Source organism: Eurytemora carolleeae, unplaced genomic scaffold (genome assembly GCF_000591075.1).
Source record: "Eurytemora carolleeae unplaced genomic scaffold, Eaff_2.0 scaffold514, whole genome shotgun sequence".
Classification (NCBI taxonomy): Eukaryota; Metazoa; Arthropoda; class Copepoda; order Calanoida; family Temoridae; genus Eurytemora; species Eurytemora carolleeae.
The window spans coordinates 178,792-200,080 of record NW_019396414.1 but is presented as its reverse complement, the minus strand read 5'-3'; the positions used below and the strand labels follow the sequence as shown (position 1 = coordinate 200,080).

The window sequence follows — 21,289 nt, the reverse complement described above, 5'->3', positions numbered from 1 at the left end:
TGGCTGAACCTCCCTCGGTTGGGGGAATCATGGGTCGGCAATGTTTGTCAAAAAGCAGTAAAAAAAAAACAAAGACAGGGTTGATACGTCTAAAGGGGATGAGGTTCGTTTATAAACATTTAAAGGGAGTGTTCGCGAAAAATGAGAGGGGGCATAGGCTTAATGCGATAAAAAAGCGCTTTAGATTGTTACTAATCTTACTTCTATCTGTTGCATCTATAAGGAGAAAATTGTTAAAGACGTCTCATACCGAATAACTTTTTAGCGTCCATACAAATTGAGAAAATTGCAACATACGACTTAGACCGTAAAAAATCAATTTAATTTCAAACAAATCATTCAGATATTACAACCTATGAGTCATCGATTATCTTTCGCCACATTTGTATATAGTTTACATTTCATAATTTTATAATTTTATTTCTCTTGTCGCTTGCGCAACTATCTATAAATGCCGCGCACCACTCACATTTTTCAAAATCCGTTAAAAACGTTTTCTTAAAAATAAAATATAAAAAAAATTAACTAAAAAATATACAGAAATTAAATAACAGTCCCTTTAAATTTAAAACACTTGTAATTAAACGTTTTTCTGAATTTACAAATCTTTCTTTCTTGTAAAAAGAGAAGATATCTTGTTAAGCTCTTATCTCTTGAAAGAAAGAAGATTGTATTGAATTTATCTCAACAACAAAATAGATCAAAATAGATTATCGGCAATTTAAAACTTTACACAAAAATAAGATAATGCCAGATACTGTTTCCATGATGTTTATAAAACAAGTGAAAACAAGCTGGAATGAGGTTTAGATAATTTAATATTAAAAATGTTATTAGGAAAGCTAACTATAGGACAAGGCGAGATAAAGGAGTTCAAAGGTTTTATTTAATCAGCCTGTCCTTGAACTCTTTTAATTTTTACTTTCTTTTCCTTTAATTTTCTTTTCTTTTTTTCTTCATCAATTCTTCCAATTTCTGTATTCATTGGTGGAATTCAATTTTTTTTCCAAAAGAAAGAGAAAAAACAAATAGAAAAACAAGTGTGAAAACAGAAAGAACATGTAATTCAAATTTTAAATAGTCAGTTCAATCCCGTTTTTAAAATAATTTTTTTACTAACTTTTTATGTATTTTTTAGATACAGGGTTACCCGGAAAGGATGAAACTTCAGAGAAGATTGTATATCCTTGTATTCAGGGTTCTCTGTAGCACTTTAGTTTCAGTAGAAGTAAATATTTCCATGTTTAGCCCCAATATACGGATTCATCTCTAGTTGGAAGATGAGATAGATAGAAAGATAGATGATACTGCCAAGAAATTTCTATTGGTTCAGAATAAACACACAACACATGGCCCCTGAAAGGATCAGGCGCTAATGGAAATTGCATACAAGTGTAGGCATGTTATAGTTGTAGACAATGACCGATAAACTGGTTCTTTTTTTATAACATTTTTTTAGGTTTTTGAACTTTTAAAAGGTTAAACAATAATCTGAGAAGTTAAAAAACTAGAAAGACGATGCCAAATTTTGACCCTAAAAAGAGACACAAGCAAAAAAAAAATTTTTTTTTTTTGGTTTATTCCCCCCTTTCAATTTTCACTCAGTTTTAAAATGTTACCTATAGTGAAAAGCAGACTTTTACAGAATACAGTATTTGTGTTCTGCCATTTTTATGTTAAAAAACCCTTTTAAAAGTTCTAAAAAAAACTAACTTAGTTATTGCCTGCATCACTACATGGATGTTACTAGATAGTTGATACCATATCATTATTTGACTAGTTTGAGAATTTTCCTAGATATAATTATAATTATAATTTTGGACGGATCTCGCTAACCATTTCTGAAAGTTGGGTTTTCAGCGAAATGGGGAAATTGTTCCGCGAAAAAAAATGTCTGCCAAAATTTCGCATCTTTTCACGAAAGTTTTCGTTCGCTGGAATCCCAATTTAAAATTGTCAAGCTGTTAACTAGTTAAAGTTGAAAACTAAATTAAAGATTTTGGTGGAAAATGTAAAGTTTATTGTAAAACCTACAACTACAACTAATCCAGCTTTTCTTGAAATTACTGTTAACTTTGTAACTAGCTAGAAAAGAGGAATGGAATTGCAAATGATTACAACAAACAATTTGAATTCTTTTTTAAATTTTGAATAGTCGTAAGTTCAAGTAACTAACCAATTATTGAGGGGTAAAGCTTTTTCTGATCAAAAATGAATGAGATGTCAGCTTTCTTTATACAAATTGATTATTTTATATTGTGACTTTCGAATTTCTGCTTGAAAAACAATAAAGAAAATACACGATCCATGGAGCATTAAGATAATTTCAACTTCTGAATTAATTTATATGACACAACTTATAATATTAAAATTAAAATAAGCCCTCAGAAAAGTTACTGATTTAATAAAAATTGAATTTGGTAGAAAACCATGATGAAAACAATGAAATAAAATTTCCGATATTGATTTGAACATTGTACATTTATTGTAGCAAAGGAAGAAAGAAAAGAAACTGAATACTCGCCTTAAACGATCAGTTTGATTTTTAAAGGTTTACAAAATCAGGTTGCAAAGATATAGGGATGAGAAAATAAGAGTTTAGTTTCTTTGAGATAGTTTTTTTTCTTTATAACGATGTATGTTTTACATTTATTGTATGATATGTATATTGTATATAGAACTATATATATAGTTATAGCTTGGGAACCCAGCTTTGCCTGCAAACCAATTACTATTAAAGTCAACCAATTCAATTTAGAATAGAAGCCAAGAACATTCCGGTGGGTCTACTGACTTTCCTACTAAAAAACTGAGGCAAATCGGTCAAAGCACATACATTTCCCTTGAAAAGGATTGTTCACTTGGCGTACTGCATCTCGTTTTACCATAAATTGTACTGCATGTGTACCGTACAGCTTCCTTTAGCAGGTTCATAGTCGGCCCGGTACTTGAGTCTCCAAGGAAAGGGTTCACGAGTTATGATCGGACATTTAAACAAACAAGCAAAGATTACTACTTTAAATATAAATAGAAACCTCTTCGTGAGATAAAAAAAAGATAAATAAGTTTTAACGACTAATCTTGAAAGCATTCTCACTTCTCTACCATAACTTCTATAGTTATATATTGAAGGGTTATTATCATATATCAAGGAGCTATAAGCTTGGGGGGGGGGGGGTTATTTTTCCTATTTTCTATAGATTAAAAATAGAAAGGAATTGGGTCTTTGCCACAAACTCGAATTTTCTAATTCCTATACATTTGCAACCGCTATGTCGTAGTAATTTCAATCAAATATTTAATCAATGATCAACGTTTGAAATATCAAACACCTGCATCTGTTTGCAAAGATATAGAGATTAGAAAATTTGAGTTTGTGGCACATTTTAACATAATTATGTTGAAAATGAATTAAAATAAGCACAACGTATAAAATAAGCAATTTTATGTTATAATAATAAAATGGTTTTAACTTTTATTTGTGTTTAAAGAAATGTTGTCCTAAAAGCCTGCGGACAGAAATTAAATTAGTTTTTGTTTGTTTTACAAATAGAAGACCTTGAGTTTAAATCTAAAAAGCACGTTCTTGAAATTGGTTTCTTCCTAGCTTAAATGTTTGCAATATTTATTAGATAAATTCAAAAGAAAATCTTTAAAATTTAACCATTTTAAGACTGTTTGCAATTTGGGATTTCTTAGGATCAAATTTTCCGACTGCCGGAGTCCTCAGGTATATACTACCTCAATATCTACTTATTTAACATGCCAATCTAAAACTCTGTTTAGACCCAATAATGGTTATTGTATTGGTCTGTAATAACTTTTATTTTTGGAACGCCTATTCAACAAGTAAGAAGAGAGCAAACATTATTTTTTGAGGGGTGGTGTGGTTATAAGATTAAGAAAAAATGCTAAACTAGGGAGAAACGTCCCAACTTATTTTAAAGAGAAGGATAATGTTCCAACTTGTTCAGAAGAGAAGGAGAAACGTCCCAACTTGTTTAGAAGAGAGGGAGAAATGTCCCAACTTGTTTAGAAGAGAGAGAGAAATGTCCCAACTTATTAAGAAGAGAGGGAGAAACTTCCCAACTTGTTTATAAGAGAGGTAGAAACGTCCCATCTTGTTTATAAGAGAGGGCGAAACGTACCAACTTGTTTAGAAGAAAGTGAGAAGCGTCCCAACTTATTTATAAGAAAGGGAGAAACATCCCAACTTGTTTAGAAGAGGGGGAGAAACGTCCCAACTTGTTTTTAGAGAGGGAGAAACGTACCAACTTGTTTATAAGAGAGGGAGAAACGCCCAAACTTGTTTATATGAGAGGGAGAAACGTCCCAACTTGATTGGAAGAGAGGGAGAAACGTCCCAACTTGTTTTTATGAGAGGGAGAAACGTCCCAACTTGTTTATAAGAGAGGGCGAAACGTCCCAACTTGTTTATAAGAGAGGGAGAAACGTCCCAACTTGTTCATAAGAGAGGGAGAAACGTCCCAACTTGTGGAGTAATCTCGGTCAGATATATTTAGGAGGATAGAAGGATAGAGGATACTAGAGATACAGAGGATATTCCAGATCAGTTCAAACCAAACCTCGCAACAGACAGGATCCACTAGAATTCCCCAGGAAGGGGCTTGTTCATTTTGTAAACTGTCCCGTTTTGCCTCATATATTGTACTGTACTGAATTGAAATTCGGCCCGGTACATGATGAAATGAACTGGAAGTTACAGTGACATGGATACACCTTACTTTTTCTCTTCTTCACAAAACAGGGACGAGGGGCTCAGCACCCCCATAGCCCCCCCCCCCTCCTCTGTCTATGCATCTGACATTAAACTCAAATATTTATTTGATTTAAACTTTGATTTTTCTTTCTGTTAGTCTGCAAAATATTTTATGGAAGAATTTATTGGAAATGGTTTATAGTCTTGTAGTACAGCTTGTTTTTATGGTTTATAGTCTTGTAGTACAGCTTGTTTTTATGGTTTATAGTCTTGTAGTACAGCTTGTTTTTATGGTTTATAGTCTTGTAGTACAGCTTGTTTTTATGGTTTATAGTCTTGTAGTACAGCTTGTTTTTATGGTTTATAGTCTTGTAGTACAGCTTGTTTTTATGGTTTATAGTCTTGTAGTACAGCTTGTTTTTATGGTTTATAGTCTTGTAGTACAGCTTGTTTTTATGGTTTATAGTCTTGTAGTACAGCTTGTTTTTATGCACAATCATAACACACTACTTTCAGCTTTTAAATAACACTATATTAGAGGTAAAAAAAAACCAATTTTATCTCTATATAATTATTTACTCGTGATTTTATTATTATGAAGTATCCGTTCGTTCTTGTTACAGTATTCAGTTAGAATACTTGATCTTGAGATTAACAACACAAAAGCTGCTAGTTCTGACTCCAGTTCCATGTACTTACCAACATGTACAGTGATAACCAGAAAACTCTGAAATAGGAACACAACTTTTAGACTCAAGTTATGATTGTAAATAGTCCAATAAGTAGAGAAGGTCATTGGTTTTTTGAACGAACGAAAATTTGAGAACGAACGAATTTTTTTGTGAAAAAGGGGTCGTTTAGAAAAAACTAGCGATGGACGAATAAAATGGATCGCTCAGAGAAATGAAAAAATGATCGTTTTTTTAAAACAAACAAAAAAAACAAAAACGAACGATTTAAAAGATTTTGAACGATCTTGATTGTTCATGAACGATTTTGTTTATTTTTTTTTTACAGAACGAACGAACTTTACGAATGTTTTGAAAAAACGACTGAACGAATTAAATAGTTTTTTCTAAACTAACGTTTCTTCGAAAAACTTTTTAAAAATGAACAAATGATTTTGTTGAACGAACGATTTTTCAGAACAAACGATTTTACTGAATAATTATTCAGTGAGAAAGCGAACGAAATAAATGGAAAATGAATGATAATTTTGAGAACGAACAAAATAATTTGTTTTTGAACGATTGAAAACAAATGAACAAAATGGGTCGTTCATGAACGATTAACGAATGAAATGAAAAAAGCCGACCGCGCCAATCTTTACCAATTACCCCATGGTACACATTAAATGAGCAGTGTAAACAGACCCATTTCACTTAATTAGTGATTTAATAAGTGTCTAGTAAAACTATTGCTCATTGTAACAACATAAAATATAAACTTAAACGTATTGCTTTCATGTCATCTTTCTATTCCATTAGTTTCTGGTTCTCACTGTATCATATAAAATAAATAAAGTAGTTTTCTATTCTCGTAAAACGTATATTGTGTTATTTTAAAATATTCAATATCTGAATTCTGTATCTATTGCTCATATTCATTTAAATGTTGCGCAACCATTTAGAAAATTAAATTAAATATTCCTTCGCCTTACCAAAGTTTACACAGATACAGATTACCATGGGGTATATAGGACTGGGCATTGTTCCTAGGAAACGATTTCAAAAAAGAAGTAATACGCCCAGCCCTCGGGGTATACAACTAAATGTAAGGTGAATATGGTTTGTGTAAACTGCAACTTTCGATCCCACTTTGACTTATAAAACATACTTTTATTGCCTTTTATCGTTTGTAAATTTTTGTCGTCAAAGGAGCATAAAAGGCAAATCCGTAAAATTGTTGATCCACAACGGTACCCTTTACAGCTTTGTCTGATCAAATATAAAATAGATATCAATATTTATAATTTGGAAAAATGATTATTTTCAAATAGAGTTTTTTTTACAAATGTTATTTGAGCATTTCTACTGCAGGAAACTATGAAGAAATTATCTGAATTAAACACTTACCTAGAAAAAGAATAGATATTTCCTTCTATTGATTAGATAATGGTTTCAAGGTTACCGTTGTAAATCAGAAATTGAAATCTTTGCATGGAGGGTCACTTGATAGTATGCCACCAGTAATTTAACACGGGCAGCCGTAGTAAATTTGAATTTCCGAGCCGGGTCAACCTTTTCCAGTCCCAGTTTGTACTGTTCCTAGCTCCATGGACAGGACTAGCCGGTGCAACAAGGTTGACGCTGTCAGACTTTATGCTTCATATAGGTTGAATTAACTTTTTCTAAAGAGGTGCGTGTTAAGTTCATTAAGAGATACTAAAATAAAGTTTTTATATTAAGTTTTTACATTGCAATTTCCCTCTCCTTCAGGCAATTCCGGGGCTCGGATGGAAAAATCCAGCTCAACCCTTCTGGTGGGTTTTATCACGTTCTACCACACAGACAAAACGATTTATAGAAATTGGAAAAATAGTTTTCATCAAAACTTAAAATTAAGTAAGGTGGGTTAGCTTGGTAATAATCTTAATGTTTCAGTTGAAGCACACGTTTTAGTTTACTGTTTAGCATTGATCTCAGGATTAATCTCTAATTAGATGATGAGATAGATATGATATGGAGGGGTGTTACTGCCGATATAATTTATATTGGTTCTTAATCTTAATCTCTAATTAGATGATGAGATAGATATGATATGGAGGGGTGTTACTGCCGATACAATTTATATTGGTTCTTTAAAATGGTTCTTAATCTTAATCTCTAATTAGATGGTGAGATAGATATGATATGGAGGGGTGTTACTGCCGATACAATTTATAATGGTTCTTAATATTAATCTCTAATTAGATGATGAGATAGATATGATATGGAGGGGTGTTACTACCGATATAATTTATATTGGTTCTTAATCTTAATCTCTAATTAGATGATGAGATAGATATGATATGGAGGGGTGTTGCTGCCGATACAATTTATAATGGTTCTTAATCTTAATCTCTAAATAGATTATGAGATAGATATGATATGGAGGGGTGTTACTGCCGATACAATTAATATTGGTTCTTAATCTTAATCTCTAATTAGATGATGAGATAGATATGATATGGAGGGGTGTTACTGCCGATACAATTATTGGTTCTTAATCTTAATCTCTAATTAGATGATGAGATAGATATGATATGGAGGGGTGTTACTGCCGATACAATTTATAATGGTTCTTAATCTTAATCTATAATTAGATGATGAGATAGATATGATATGGAGGGGTGTTACTGCCGATACAATTTATATTGGTTCTTAATCTTCACCAAACATGTGACTGCACTCTGATGAAAGAATCCGTTAAATCTTTTCTTTGACTTTAGTCTGGTCTCTCCTGAAATCTGGTCTCAAGCTTAAATCTGGTCTCCTGGTTAAATGTGGTCTCCGGATTTAGTCTGGTCTCTGACTTAAATCTGGTCTCCATCTTAAATCTGGTCTCCAGCTTTAATCTGGTCTCCATTTTTAAATCTGGTCTCCGGATTTAGTCTGGTCTCTGGCTTAAATCTGGTATCCTGCTCAAATCTGGTCTCCTGCTTAAATATGGTGTCCGGCTAGAATCTGGTCTCCGACTCAAATCTGGTCTCCTGCTTAAATCCGTCTCCGGCTTAAAGCTGGTCTTTTGCTCAAATCTGGTCTCCTGCTTAAATCCGACTCCGGCTTAAAGCTGGTCTCTTGATCAAATCTGGTCTTCTGGTTGAATCTAGTCTCCGGCTTAAATCTGGTCTGGTCTGGTTTTACATAATAATCCAAAAAGTAAAGCTGTATTGAGGAAATAATTTCTCAACACATGACCTACTTTTCGCAGCAAAACAAATATAAATGTAACATTATACAATAAATAAGCTTATCATTCCAATAATTCACAACAGACACAAAACATGCTATTTTTACATTACAAGAATCTTACTTTACTCCTAAACTTAAATCAAATTCTAATTCTTTAAAGGGACTGTCAGCGTATTTTTAAGTGAGGCCTCCATACAAAGATGGTTATGTCCGATTCCCAAAAGCTGTGTCTTCAAGGATGAATTAGAGATCAATGTTTCTAATTAAAAAGAATTTTCAACTGTGGGTTCTCAACAACTACCTCTGCCCCTTTACTAAAAGTAAATTCAACTTAAAGGCTGACCGCATCAACCTAGTTCTATTGAGTGTCTGCTTTGTTTACCCAATGTCTGGGCAATACAATAGAAACTGGGACCAGAAAGGTTGACCCGGCTCGGAAATTCAAATGTACTACGGCTGCCCGTGTCAACAAAATTTAGTTGCTTATTTCTACTCAAAGGAACGAAGCATGTTACGGAATTATTTTAATCTAGAAAAACAATCATTTCTTCCACATTATTGATCAGATAAAGGAATTCAAAATTACCTGTGGTAATTTCAAGCCTTGCCCGGAGGGTCACACTAAACTATGCTTACAGTCTCTTTAATTAGACTTTATATTTGTCTTAAAATATCTATTATTTTTATATGTAGGAAATAACAAAACTTGTTAAAAGTTTATTCCATAATTCACATTTTAGCATATTTTTAGTTTCTAGGCTAACATTTTACCTTTGTAAAATATTGTCTAGCTTTTAGGTACACTGTTCACCTTTGTAACATATTGTCTTGTTTCTGGGTACACTGTTCACCTTTGTAACATATTATCTAGTTTCTGGGTACACATTTTACCTTTGTAACATATTGTCTAGATTCTAGGTACACTGTTCACCTTTGTAGCATATTGTCTAGTTTCTAGGTACACTGTTCACCTTTGTAGCATATTGTCTAGTTTCTATGTACACTGTTCACCTTTGTAGCATATTTTTAGTTTCTGGGTACACTGTTTACCTTTGTAGCATATTGCCTAGTTTCTGGGCACACTGTTCAGCTTTGTACCATATTGTCTAGTTTCTGGACACACATTTCCCCTTTGTAACATATTGTCTAGTTTCTGCAGGAACACACCCCATCTTCATAACATATCGTCTAGTTTCTGGGCACACTGTTCACCTTTGTAGCATATTTTTAGCTTCTGGGCACACATTTCCCCTTTGTAACATATTGTCTAGTTTCTGGGCACACATTTTAGCTTTGTAAAAATTGTTTAGTTTCCATGGGCACACTGTTCAGCTTTGTAACATATCGTCTAGTTTCTGGGAACACTGTTCACCTGTAGCATATTTTTAGTTTCTGGGCACACATTTCCCCTTTGTAACAATTGTCTAGTTTCTGGGTACGCTGTTTAGCTTTTTAACAATCTTACCAATTTATATTTTTAAAAGTAACATAAGACCTAAAGTAAACGTATCGTCTGGTAACATTATAGAAAATTATTGCCAACTAGGTTACTCATATTTACTCCCGCCGTTTACCCGAGCTAAAAAATTCCATACTTGTTTTAGCCTATATGTATGTCACTTCCAGAGTACCATGAGTTCCCTAAAAAAAATAACCCAATTTGGCTCGGTCGTTTGGCCTCCAGCTATAGCTAACACATATATAAAAAGTGACTGCAAAGATATGCAGAAAAATTGAATTATTAAGTTATTAGAATTGAACAAACAAGATAGAAATATGTCGACATCTTCTAAAATGTTTGCTCAGAGAAAACCCTGAAGTGTAACGTTTTAAATAAGTTGGCAAACAGTTTTTATTATTCATAAAATAGAAGTCCTCACAATAATGTAAAATTAAAGCATTAAAAACTGATAAAAACGACGCCTCACTCTAAAAATGCGATTCCTGTAGATTACGTAATCAAAAATAACATTTGCATTCTTAGAAGCATTATAATTTGCTATGAGTCGTAAAAAAAGAAAAAAAATTATTAGTCATACTCTTAAATATTCTGTTAAATCTTACAACCTACAATTCAGTTAAAACGGTTTTGCACAATTTTTTAATAATCTTACATACAAACTTTTCAAAAAATTGTTAAGAAGTATTTTAAAAACTAAAAGCCACTTCTTTCAGAACTTGTCTTGAACTTAAATGGCCTTTAAGTTGGGTTATGTATATACACTTCCATAATATGGCTCAATAAGCGTTTTAGGAACTGAGGGGGGGGGGGGTTAAAATAATCCCCATATTGTAGTCTATCACATTGATCCAAACTGTTGCTTAGATTCTTAAGACAGGGTTGGTTTTGAAATGACGCAATGCCTTGGTTTTTTATATATCCCACTAATTTTATTGAAGTCCAGTAGATTTTGAAACTTTAAGTTTTTAGCTTAAGTTTAAAAAAGATTTTTTGTGTGAGTTTGCATCCTTAGGTTCCCAGTGACCAGACGGCATAACTGTGTATTTTACTGATGTATAGTTTTAGAATATAATGCTTTAGCTTTAGAATTAAAAAAAGATATGGGCAAAATTCTTTTCGATTTGAAAGAGCTTGCAACCTTATCTATATTTTAAATTTTAATGGTTGTCTCTATCCTTGGATATACAACTCGCATATAAACCCAATTAGAAAGTTTATGAAGTATAATTCAGCTAACTAAGGACAATTAATAATTATACAGCACTTTGAGAACATGTCATCACGTGACTGTGTGTAACTAAAGAATTTGTTCCAAAAATCGATATTTTTTTAATTCAAATTTTTTATTCCATGGTCAACTCCAGGCACTTCATCTACTTCTAAATAAAACTAGTTTGAGAACCCAGCGTTGCCCAGGGTACTCATAGTTACTCCCGCCATAATGCTTGGCCATAAATTACGATTTTAGCTATTTTTTCCTATAAAAGTGGACCCACTCAGTTTAGAGTCTCAAACATGGTTCTCCCGAGTTCCTCCAATCGAAATTTGTGGCAAATATGTCAAAGGGTTTCTGAGTAATGATCAGACATTCAAACAGACAAACAGAGATTACAACGTTATATTTTTAGATATATAAGATGTATTATATTAGTTAGTGAAATATTAACCACTGTGTTAGAGGGTTTCATAGGATTAAATATCTTCAGATATTTTATTTAATTTAAAATATTAATATATACATTATTCAAGGCATTTATGAAAATATTCCAATATACAAACGGAAATAATCACAAAGAAACAGAACGCTTCATCAAACTTTAATTTTTTAATTCTTACATCTGTGAAATAATTAACTTTGAAGCTTTTTTTATATTTACAAAAATCAAATTTTTCCGTGTGAAATATTAAAATATCAAAGTTTGGTTTCATATTTTTTTCAGATCTATATATACAGTAAACACTGCACGATGATTTTTTAGATAAAAATGCTTTTCTCAAAATAGATAATGATCTGAAATATTGGTTTAAAGGTAACAATATTTATTCATAACTTACTTATTTTTTTTCTAAAAGATTTTAATGTTTAAGGCAGCAATTACAATATTTTTAATCGACAAGGTTGTGTATAATGCAACTGTGTGTTACGGACTCCATGTGACATGGTTGTGTATAATGCAACTGTGTGTTACGGACTCCATGTGACATGGTTGTGTATAATGCAACTGTGTGTTACGGACTCCATGTGACATGGTTGTGTATAATGCAACTGTGTGTTACGCACTCCATGTGACATGGTTGTGTATAAACCAAACTGTGTGTTACAGACGCCATTTGACATGATTGTGTATAATGCAACTGTGTGTTACGGACGCCATGTGACATGGTTGTGTATAATGCAACTGTGTGTTACAGACGCCATGTGACATGGTTGTGTATAATGCAACTGTGTGTTACGGACGCCATGTGCCATGGTTGTGTATAATGCAACTGTGTGTTACGGACGCCATGTGACATGGTTGTGTATAATGCAATTAACAGTGTGTTACGGACGACATGGGACAAAATTGCCAGGTTACATATTTCAATAGTTTCCCATCAACCATAAATAAATCTCTACCCCCCCCCCCCGGGCATGGTACAGATTCTTCGTAGACTGTAAAGATGTATTTGTAATATATTTTTATTGGTAATATAATACATTATCCTTTCTTTAAGGTTGTAAACTCTTTTCTTAACATCTAAACAATAAAAATGATTTGATAGAAAATCGCGAAAAATGAAAGGGTGTACAGGCTGATATCAACATGAATTTGATATTAATTTGTACTAGATTTACTTTCATTCAGCTTATAAGTTTATATAGTTGCAAACTCTCAGATCGTAGAACATTCAAGCTAAAATTTAATCATTCATTTATTGCAACCTATTGTTTTTATGATGTACTTGAAACGAAGATTTTTTTACAACTTTTCGCTATCATTCCTATTGAACTTATAAGATTCATTTGATATGATGGATTTTTTTATAAAATATCCATCACTGAAAGGTATAATTTCCATCCAGCTTCACATTTCCGAGATCTCCTCCTCCCTCCCTCCCCCTCTACATCCCTCCTCCCCCTCTACTATATACCCCCCCTTCCTTCTTCTTATATTTATCTTACTTCTTACATTAGCACTTGATATTTATATAAGCATTATTGAAAAAATATAAAGATATTGAAAAAATATAAAAATATTGAGAAAATATAAAATATTGAATGTCTGTCAAAAATTAATGTACAAAACATAACTCAACAACACCCAAGAATTGAGAATTGGACAATGGACAATTTTCCCTTTTAAAAAAACCCGACCATTTTGTAGTTATTAAAGAGGAACTAAGTTTTTGCTACAAACTCACATTTTTAATCTTTGCAACCTTATTGTGTAAATATTTTAAATTGAGACTGTTTGATATGACAGAATTCAGAGTTTTAAATATCAAAAAAGGCATAAGACATTTGGCTAAAGAATTATAATTTGGGGCAAAACTCTCTTTTCCTTTGTCGTTTCTTTAGCAATCATTTATAAATCAAAAGACGATTTCGCGATTTTTGGCGCTTTCATTCTAAACTATTGAAAATTGGTGTTTGTTTTGATTTTAGCATGGTTGCTCCAATCAAGGTCATAGAGATCCAAGAATCAGGATTGGGAAATGAATCACAATTCCATTGTCTGCCAAATGATCAGGTAATGATAGAAAAACTGACCCATGTAGAGTTTAAATAAACCGACCTATGTAGAATATAAATAAACCGACCTGTGTAGACTATAAATAAATTAACTTATGTAGAATATACATAAACCGACCTGTGTAGGATATAAATAAACTAACTTATAAAGAATTTAAATAAACCTACCTATGTAGAATATAAATAAACCGACCTATGTAGACTATAAATAAACCGACCTATGTAGACTGTAAATAAACCGACCTATGCAGACTGTAAATAAACGGACCTATGTAAACTATAAATAGACGGACCTATGTAGACTATTAATAAAACCGACCTATATAGACTATAAATAAACCGACTTATGTAGAATATGAATAAATCGACCTATGTAGACTATAAATAAACCGACCTATGTAGACTATGAACAAACTGACCTTTGTAGAATATAAATAAACGGACCTATGTAGACTATAAATAAACCGACCTATGTAGACTATGAATAAGCCCACCTATGTAGACTATAAATAAACCGACCTATGTATAATTTAAATAAACCGACCTATGTAGACTATGAATAAACCGACCTATGTAGACTATGAATAAACCGACCTATGTAGACTATAAATAAACCGACCTATGTAGACTATGAATAAACCGACCTATATAGACTATAAATAAACCGACCTATGTAGACTATGAATAAATCGACCTATGTAGACTAAACAATCTATTTTAACCAAACTATAAACATGTACAGTAAAATCTTGTGCCCAGATTGCTTAGATTAAAGATTATCAATTAGTGCAAAATAATTCTTCTTTGTAAAAACAAATATTTTTTTGTTATTCAATTCAAGTACAAACCGAAACATTAAAAAATAATTTTTGCTTTGTTTATGTATTCAAACTTTATATTGTTCAATCAAAATGATTATTCAATGTAACTGTTTGTTTCATGTATAATATATGTTCTTGCTTTTTTCATCTCTTGCAGCCATTTTTCTTCTTAATGGCTATTTTTCTTCTGTGTGATTAATATCAAGGGTTAAAGGGGAAATACGAGTCTCATTATTTAATGCAAAAAATGTTTCTTATACATAATTTAAAAAAAAATTATTATATTTTAGTTCAACATTTAACCAAACAGTAAACATCTTACAGTGATAACCAGAAAAGTGTGAAATATGAAGACGATATGTAAGCAACAATTAAGTGTATTTGAAGATGTTACAAAGCAAATAGTATCACTAGTACAACTTACAAGATCACCTACTGCGTAAAATGGGTCTGTTTACATTTTCAATTGCTGTGTCTGATGTTCATTGGAATATTACAAGAAAAAATATGAAGCTAAAAGTCATCTTCCTTTTCCAGAGTATTCTGGTCATGCAAGGATCAAGTTTTCATTGATCTCATAAAACTTAATAAAAGCTGGCAATGAAACTTATAGGAAGTACGCAAAGCTTTTAATAAGGGCGCAAGGAAGAGTTTTTATTAACAAGTTGTATGTGCTAAATTTAGATTTAGAAAACTGTTAACCCTATTCCAACTGTGTGTGTGTGGGAGGGGGTATCTTGACCCCCTATAGCTTTTTTTGCATAACTTAAAAAGTATTGGTCTGAGGCTTTTCAAATTTGTTAACTTTTCTAACGAATACATGTCTCTCGCTTTCGGTCAAAAGCTGCGCTTTCATACCTAATGCCTGAGTCCTCAGGCATACTGCCTGAATGCCATATTTTCAGAATGCATAATTTCTGCAAAGAAATTTAACGTTTTTTCCACAGACGCCTTTACACAATTACAATTGTAGTTTTTCTTGAATACGCATTTAGATTTAGAAACTGTTAAACCCTGTATTCCTGGAATATACAGCTGAATATTCATGATCTAGCCATAAAACTGAAATCTACATTGTTGAATTCTGAAATTATTCCAGTGTTGGCAACCCACATAAATTTGCTCTCCTGTACTTTATATACAAAGAGAATAAAGCAGGCGGGATGCTAGCTAACTATCTGCAATAATATTCGGCTTAAGTTTACAATAAAGACGGTTTACTGATAAAGGATGTAATGAGATTATGGTCTAATCATTCAGTACACACAGATATGCAGTACGCTTTCGCAGCAAGTAAGTGGAGTACGTGGCTTGTACATTTAAGAACAATTAGTAAAGGATTAGTGTACATCATCACTCTAAATACTATAGCCTCGTTGGAATAAAATATTTATGTTCATTGTAAATTGTACATTGTACAGTAAATATTTTTATTCGGGTTTTCATTTTTAGTTAAAACCGTGTTCAAAGTGAAAATAAAAAATATCAAAGGCTTACACGATTAGATTGCAAAGATATAGGAAGTAAAAATTTAACTTTGGGGCAAAAACTCAATTCATTAAACAAGTTTGGTGTTGATGTTGGTACTAGCCACGATAAATTAAATAAATCAGAGTTCTTTTCCAATTATTCGAAAATGTATTTTAGGCCTGCGATGTAAAATAAATAAGAAATAATTTTTTAAAATCGCAATATCAGCTATGGAAGAGTCGACAGGGTCGATTTTGAAGTGTCGCAAAGCGTTTGGCTTTGATTTTACAACCTTTAAATCAAAGCAACATATGTTTGAAACATAAAAAGTATTGCTACCTTGTGAGACACTTATACAATTACCTTTTTCAAAATACAAATTTTTTTTCCTCAGTAATATTTTTCAGCAGTAAGATAAACTTAGTAGATATAAAACGATAAAATGATATTAAAAAATAAAGAATCTGAACTAATTTAGTATTTGCAGAGACATGCACCAACTAGTTGTCTGGTGTAAGTTTAACTAAAAGTTGAAACGAAAACAGTAATTTACTTCTGTAAACTTGAGAAGTTGAAAAGTCCTGCTCGAGTTTAAAAGTTGTTCCATCCATGAGAAGCATACAAAACTAATGTTGAAAATTGAGACTAAGAATTGTAAAACATTTAGACTTTTTCATACAAAGGTTAGAGATGATAGCCTAGCAGCAGGGTTTACTCTACAGTACAGGAATTATGAATTCAATATTGAAGTCGGATAGAATTTGAATAGACTGAAGGGAGTGCACCCTCAATCTAAAGAGGGGCTTGTATTCAATTGAAAATTGGTACCCTTTAAAGGGAGTGACCGGTAATGTATGGTAGTTGAACTGAGATTGTAGTATTGTGGAGAAAATTTTTATTCATTTGAGACATATTAAACGTTTTAATGATGTATAATTACTGAGTTTTAGCGCAAAGTCGACGTTCAAAATCATCCATTTGGGTGGTTACGTTCTGAGACCACTTTACATCTTTCTTTGGTTAAGGATTAATATGATATCTTTATTTCTACAGCAGAGCTAAAAATATATATTTTAAATTTTGTAAAAATAAATTGCGGATTTGTTAGAAACTTTATTCGTGGTTGGACCTTCTATACAATTCCACTAGTAATTTTAGTGTCTGCCAAAAATTGAAATGGGTAAATAGGCTGATCCCGAATTGATTTCGATATAAACCGCTACTATTTGTTTTTAAAGAGAAAATGGCTAAAAACTACTCATACCAAAGAGCATAGAATCCATAAATATTCGTTGAGTTCCATTATTTAAAAAATAAAAATAAAATTCAAAACTTATCATACAAATATTACAAGTTTTAGTTGTCGAATTCCTATGTAGTTTGAATATAATAATATTTTTATTTTTTCTTTATTTATGATGCATTTTGAAGGATTATTATTTGGCCACTGGGTGTCTCTATTCTCGATATTTTAATGATTTCACTTGGCACTCAATGTCATTATTTTACCCAAACCGTAAATAATGAAATTACATTTAGATATTACAAGTTATAGTTGTCAAATTTAATTCGGGGCTTTCCTATGTAGTTTAAATATCATATTTTTTATATACTGTATTTTGGCCGCTAGATGTCTTTGCTCTCGATATTTCAGGGATTCAATTTGAAATTAACCTAACCCCTTAAATTTTTCGCGAAAACATCCTTTCCGGCTGGAAGTTGCAATGCAACGTGCTTGTGAGTCTATAGCTTGAGCATTGAACAAATATGGGTGAAAATCCTAGAAGCGTTTAAATCAGAATATGAATAATAAAGCTCAAACTGACAACTTTATATAAAGTAGTAATCTCTGTTTGTATGTCTGATCCTAACTCATGAGTTCCATTTGCCTCAAATGATTGGTAAACCCATGAATGTTCTGAGCTTGGTTTAAACATTCAAAGTAATGTAGGTTGACTTTCAAAGGGGAAATTTAGTTTCCAACCAAAGCTGGGCTCCCACATTAGTGTCACGGTAAACTAGAGGTCCTGGTTAAACGTCCCATTTTCACCCATTACATGTAGATTTTTCCTACTTGACATTTTTTACTTTATTGTTGTGCTTTGTACTCGTTATAATGATGATTTAGAGCTGTAGAAGAAGGATATATTATTGCCTCCGTTCACCCTCAATTAACCTAAATATAAACTGTAATAAATATCCATCTTTTAACCTCATTTTCACTCAACCGAAATATTTATTTTATATTTATAAATCTAATCTTAATCACGCTTTATTTAATTTTGACCCCTTTATGGGAGGTGGGTGGGGGCCGGAGGCACTTCGAATATAAATACTTTCAATGTTGTTATTGTAAGGCTCAGTATGTTTTGTTTTACTAGATATTGCAAAGAAACAACAGTTAGAAGCTTTTCTATCAGTATTTCTGTGCAAACTTTTACAATAGAATCTATTGAATAATGTTTTAATCTATTGAAAGAAAGGAAATGATTACAGCTCATTTTTATCTTTTCCCAATACATAGATTTGGATTATGCGAATTTTAAAGATTTTTAAATCAATTAAAAATGAGTACATTTAAATTGAAAAAATCATCAGCATTAATTAGAAATTGATTAAATAATTATTTGTAAACTTATAAACAACCCTGCATGCGTAGGGCTTTAGGGATAGACTAGGATGGGGGATGGGGGGGGGGGGCGGCGGCAAAGTTTATTAATATGCAAATTGTTAAAGGCCTTACGTCAAACTAAAGTAAAAATTGAAGGTTAGATTGAAATCAGCATAACTCCTCTGTTGAAGAGCTATTGTGAAAAAGAATGTCTTGAATTCCTTATGTGTAGCTGAATACATAACCCCTCTAGAGGAGTTACGAGGTCACAAAGTCGAGCCAGTAAAGTGACATAATTTTTGACCTTCTCCTTTAATTGTCTAGCTCGATGTTAACTTAATCATATTCAGTACTTTCTTCTAAATATTTGTTTTTTTATATATTGGTTTGCTTGACTGCCAATATATTCAAACATAAAGATAATATATACATGTATAGTTAGTAGTATAATACCTGGGGTTACCCACAAAAAAGAAGACTCCAGCGATGGCTTTACGCTATCTTGCTAAAGGGACTGTAAGCGTAATTTCAAATTACCTTCTATTCAAAAAGGGACATTCCCGATTTACAACGGTACCCTAAACATCTATATTAATATTTACTGAAGTTGCAGAATACAAAAATTTACATTCAAATATTCGAAAACCGTGTTTTATACAGAATATTAAAGGGTACCGTTGTGAATCGTGAATGTTCCTCTTAAAGTGAAAGGTCTCTTAAAATTAAGCTTAAAGTCCATCTTAGCATTTCTTCCTACATTTCCTTTAACCATTAAATTGTCTATTTGGAAGTGAAATCATTAATGGCAACCTGGAGGTTTAATTAAGTATTTTTAATATTGTGCTAAATAATTTGGCAAAAATATGCAAACAGTTTAAAGCATTAATTTAATAATTTAGGCGTTTATAGCTAGATATTGTCTATATTTGACGAATTTCAACCTATACCTCGTTACATTTTAAATTTTCAGGTCCTCGTTAAAGTTTATTTTTTTGAAATGATTGTTTTTTTCTTTATCTATTTGACTTCTTTATAATTTGAGTGGCGTGCTGTATGACTGCATCCAAAAAATGTTAAAATGTTAAAACCTGATAAACCGATTAGGTCAAAAATATGTTTTTTAGCCGGTGAAAACAGACAAATCTGGAAAATTTTCTAGTTTTATGGAGGCAAGGATTACAATGTTTTCAGGCTAAAATTATTAAATAAAAAAACAACAACCAATCAGAAGCCAAGGAATTTAGTGTTCAACCAATAAGAAATAAGAGAAATTAGAAATATCCAAAATCAAGAGATCAAGCAGATTCTCCGTGGATTTCGAGATCAAACGATCTGGATCATAGTATTTGACACAAAATTTTTGATTTTACGGACTTTAATAAGAAAACAAAACGTATTTGAACACATTTTGTTCTTCAAATGCCTAATTTCAAAACACAGTATCGCTTCAATGAGAGTAGTTAAGAGTGAAAACATATCATATTTAAATTTTACATACTTTCGCACTGTACTCATTTAGTTTACTGAGTATGCTTGTAGAAAATAACTGATAAAGACGACATTTCTTCCACTGTATTCTAGCTATACTATAGTAGCCTTGGTGTTTAACAATATTCTTTCTGAATGGAAAATATATAGATAAAGTATAAAGTGCATAAAAGCACTACAAGGAATTGGATTTTACAAATATTGCAGGATTTGGTAAAGAATATCTTCCTAGAATTATATAAAAATGCTTTCAATATAAGTATATAGAGTGAGAATCTGAAAATTAGAATGGGAAGACGACTTTTAGACCCAAAATAGTTCAAAAACACAACACAGCAATTGTGCACTGTGCAGTGTACACAGACCCATTTCACTAAAATAAGGCATTTATTAACTACTTACAGTTAAACTATTCGCTTTGTGTAGAATTAAATACACTAACAGATTTTTTAAAACGTGTTCCTATTCGACTCATTAATAGTAAGATTTCGATTCTACTGGAGACCACCAGAGGGATTTTATTTTCGCTGGAGTGGTTTGAAAAAATGCTTTTTACAATTTAAAACTTTACGCAGGGTGATTTACATTCCACTGGAGGGATTCAGATATCTTTCCAGTGGGGTTACAATTCCACTGGAGGTATTCAGTTATCTTTCCTAGGGGTTTATAATTCCACTGGAGGGATTCAGATATCCTTCCGGGGGGGTTATAATTCCGCTGGAGGGATTCAGCTATCCTTCCAAGGGGTTTATAAATCCACTGGAGGGATTCAATATCCTTCCTGGGGGTTTATAATTCCACTGGAGGTATTCGGATATCCCTCCAAGGGGTTTATAATTCCACTGGAGGGATTCAGATATCCTTCCTAGGGGTTTATAATTCCATTGGAGGGATTCAGATATCCTTCCTGGGGGGTTATGATTCCACTGGAGGGATTTAGATATCTTTCCTAGGGATTTATAATTCCACTGGAGGGATTCAGATATCCTGCTTGGGGGTTTATAATTCCACTAGAGACTTTCAGATATCCTTCCTGGGGGTTATAATTCCACCGAAGAGATTCAGATGTTCTTCCTGGGTTATAATTCCAC

The 21,289-nt window shown here is 32.3% G+C and overlaps 1 protein-coding gene across 1 annotated transcript in view; it reads left to right on the top strand.

Annotated features, from left to right (window-relative positions):
* Positions 1 to 12,020: 12,020 nt before the first annotated feature.
* The window catches only part of LOC111702868 (uncharacterized), a 47,685-nt gene continuing 38,416 nt past the window's right edge, over positions 12,021 to 21,289 (top strand). Inside the window, exons 1-2 of the mRNA XM_023474655.1 lie at positions 12,021 to 12,105; positions 13,722 to 13,806. Coding sequence (XP_023330423.1) covers positions 13,723 to 13,806 — 84 coding nt within the window. The 5' untranslated portion in view covers positions 12,021 to 12,105; position 13,722. The remainder of the gene's footprint in view (positions 12,106 to 13,721; positions 13,807 to 21,289) is intronic.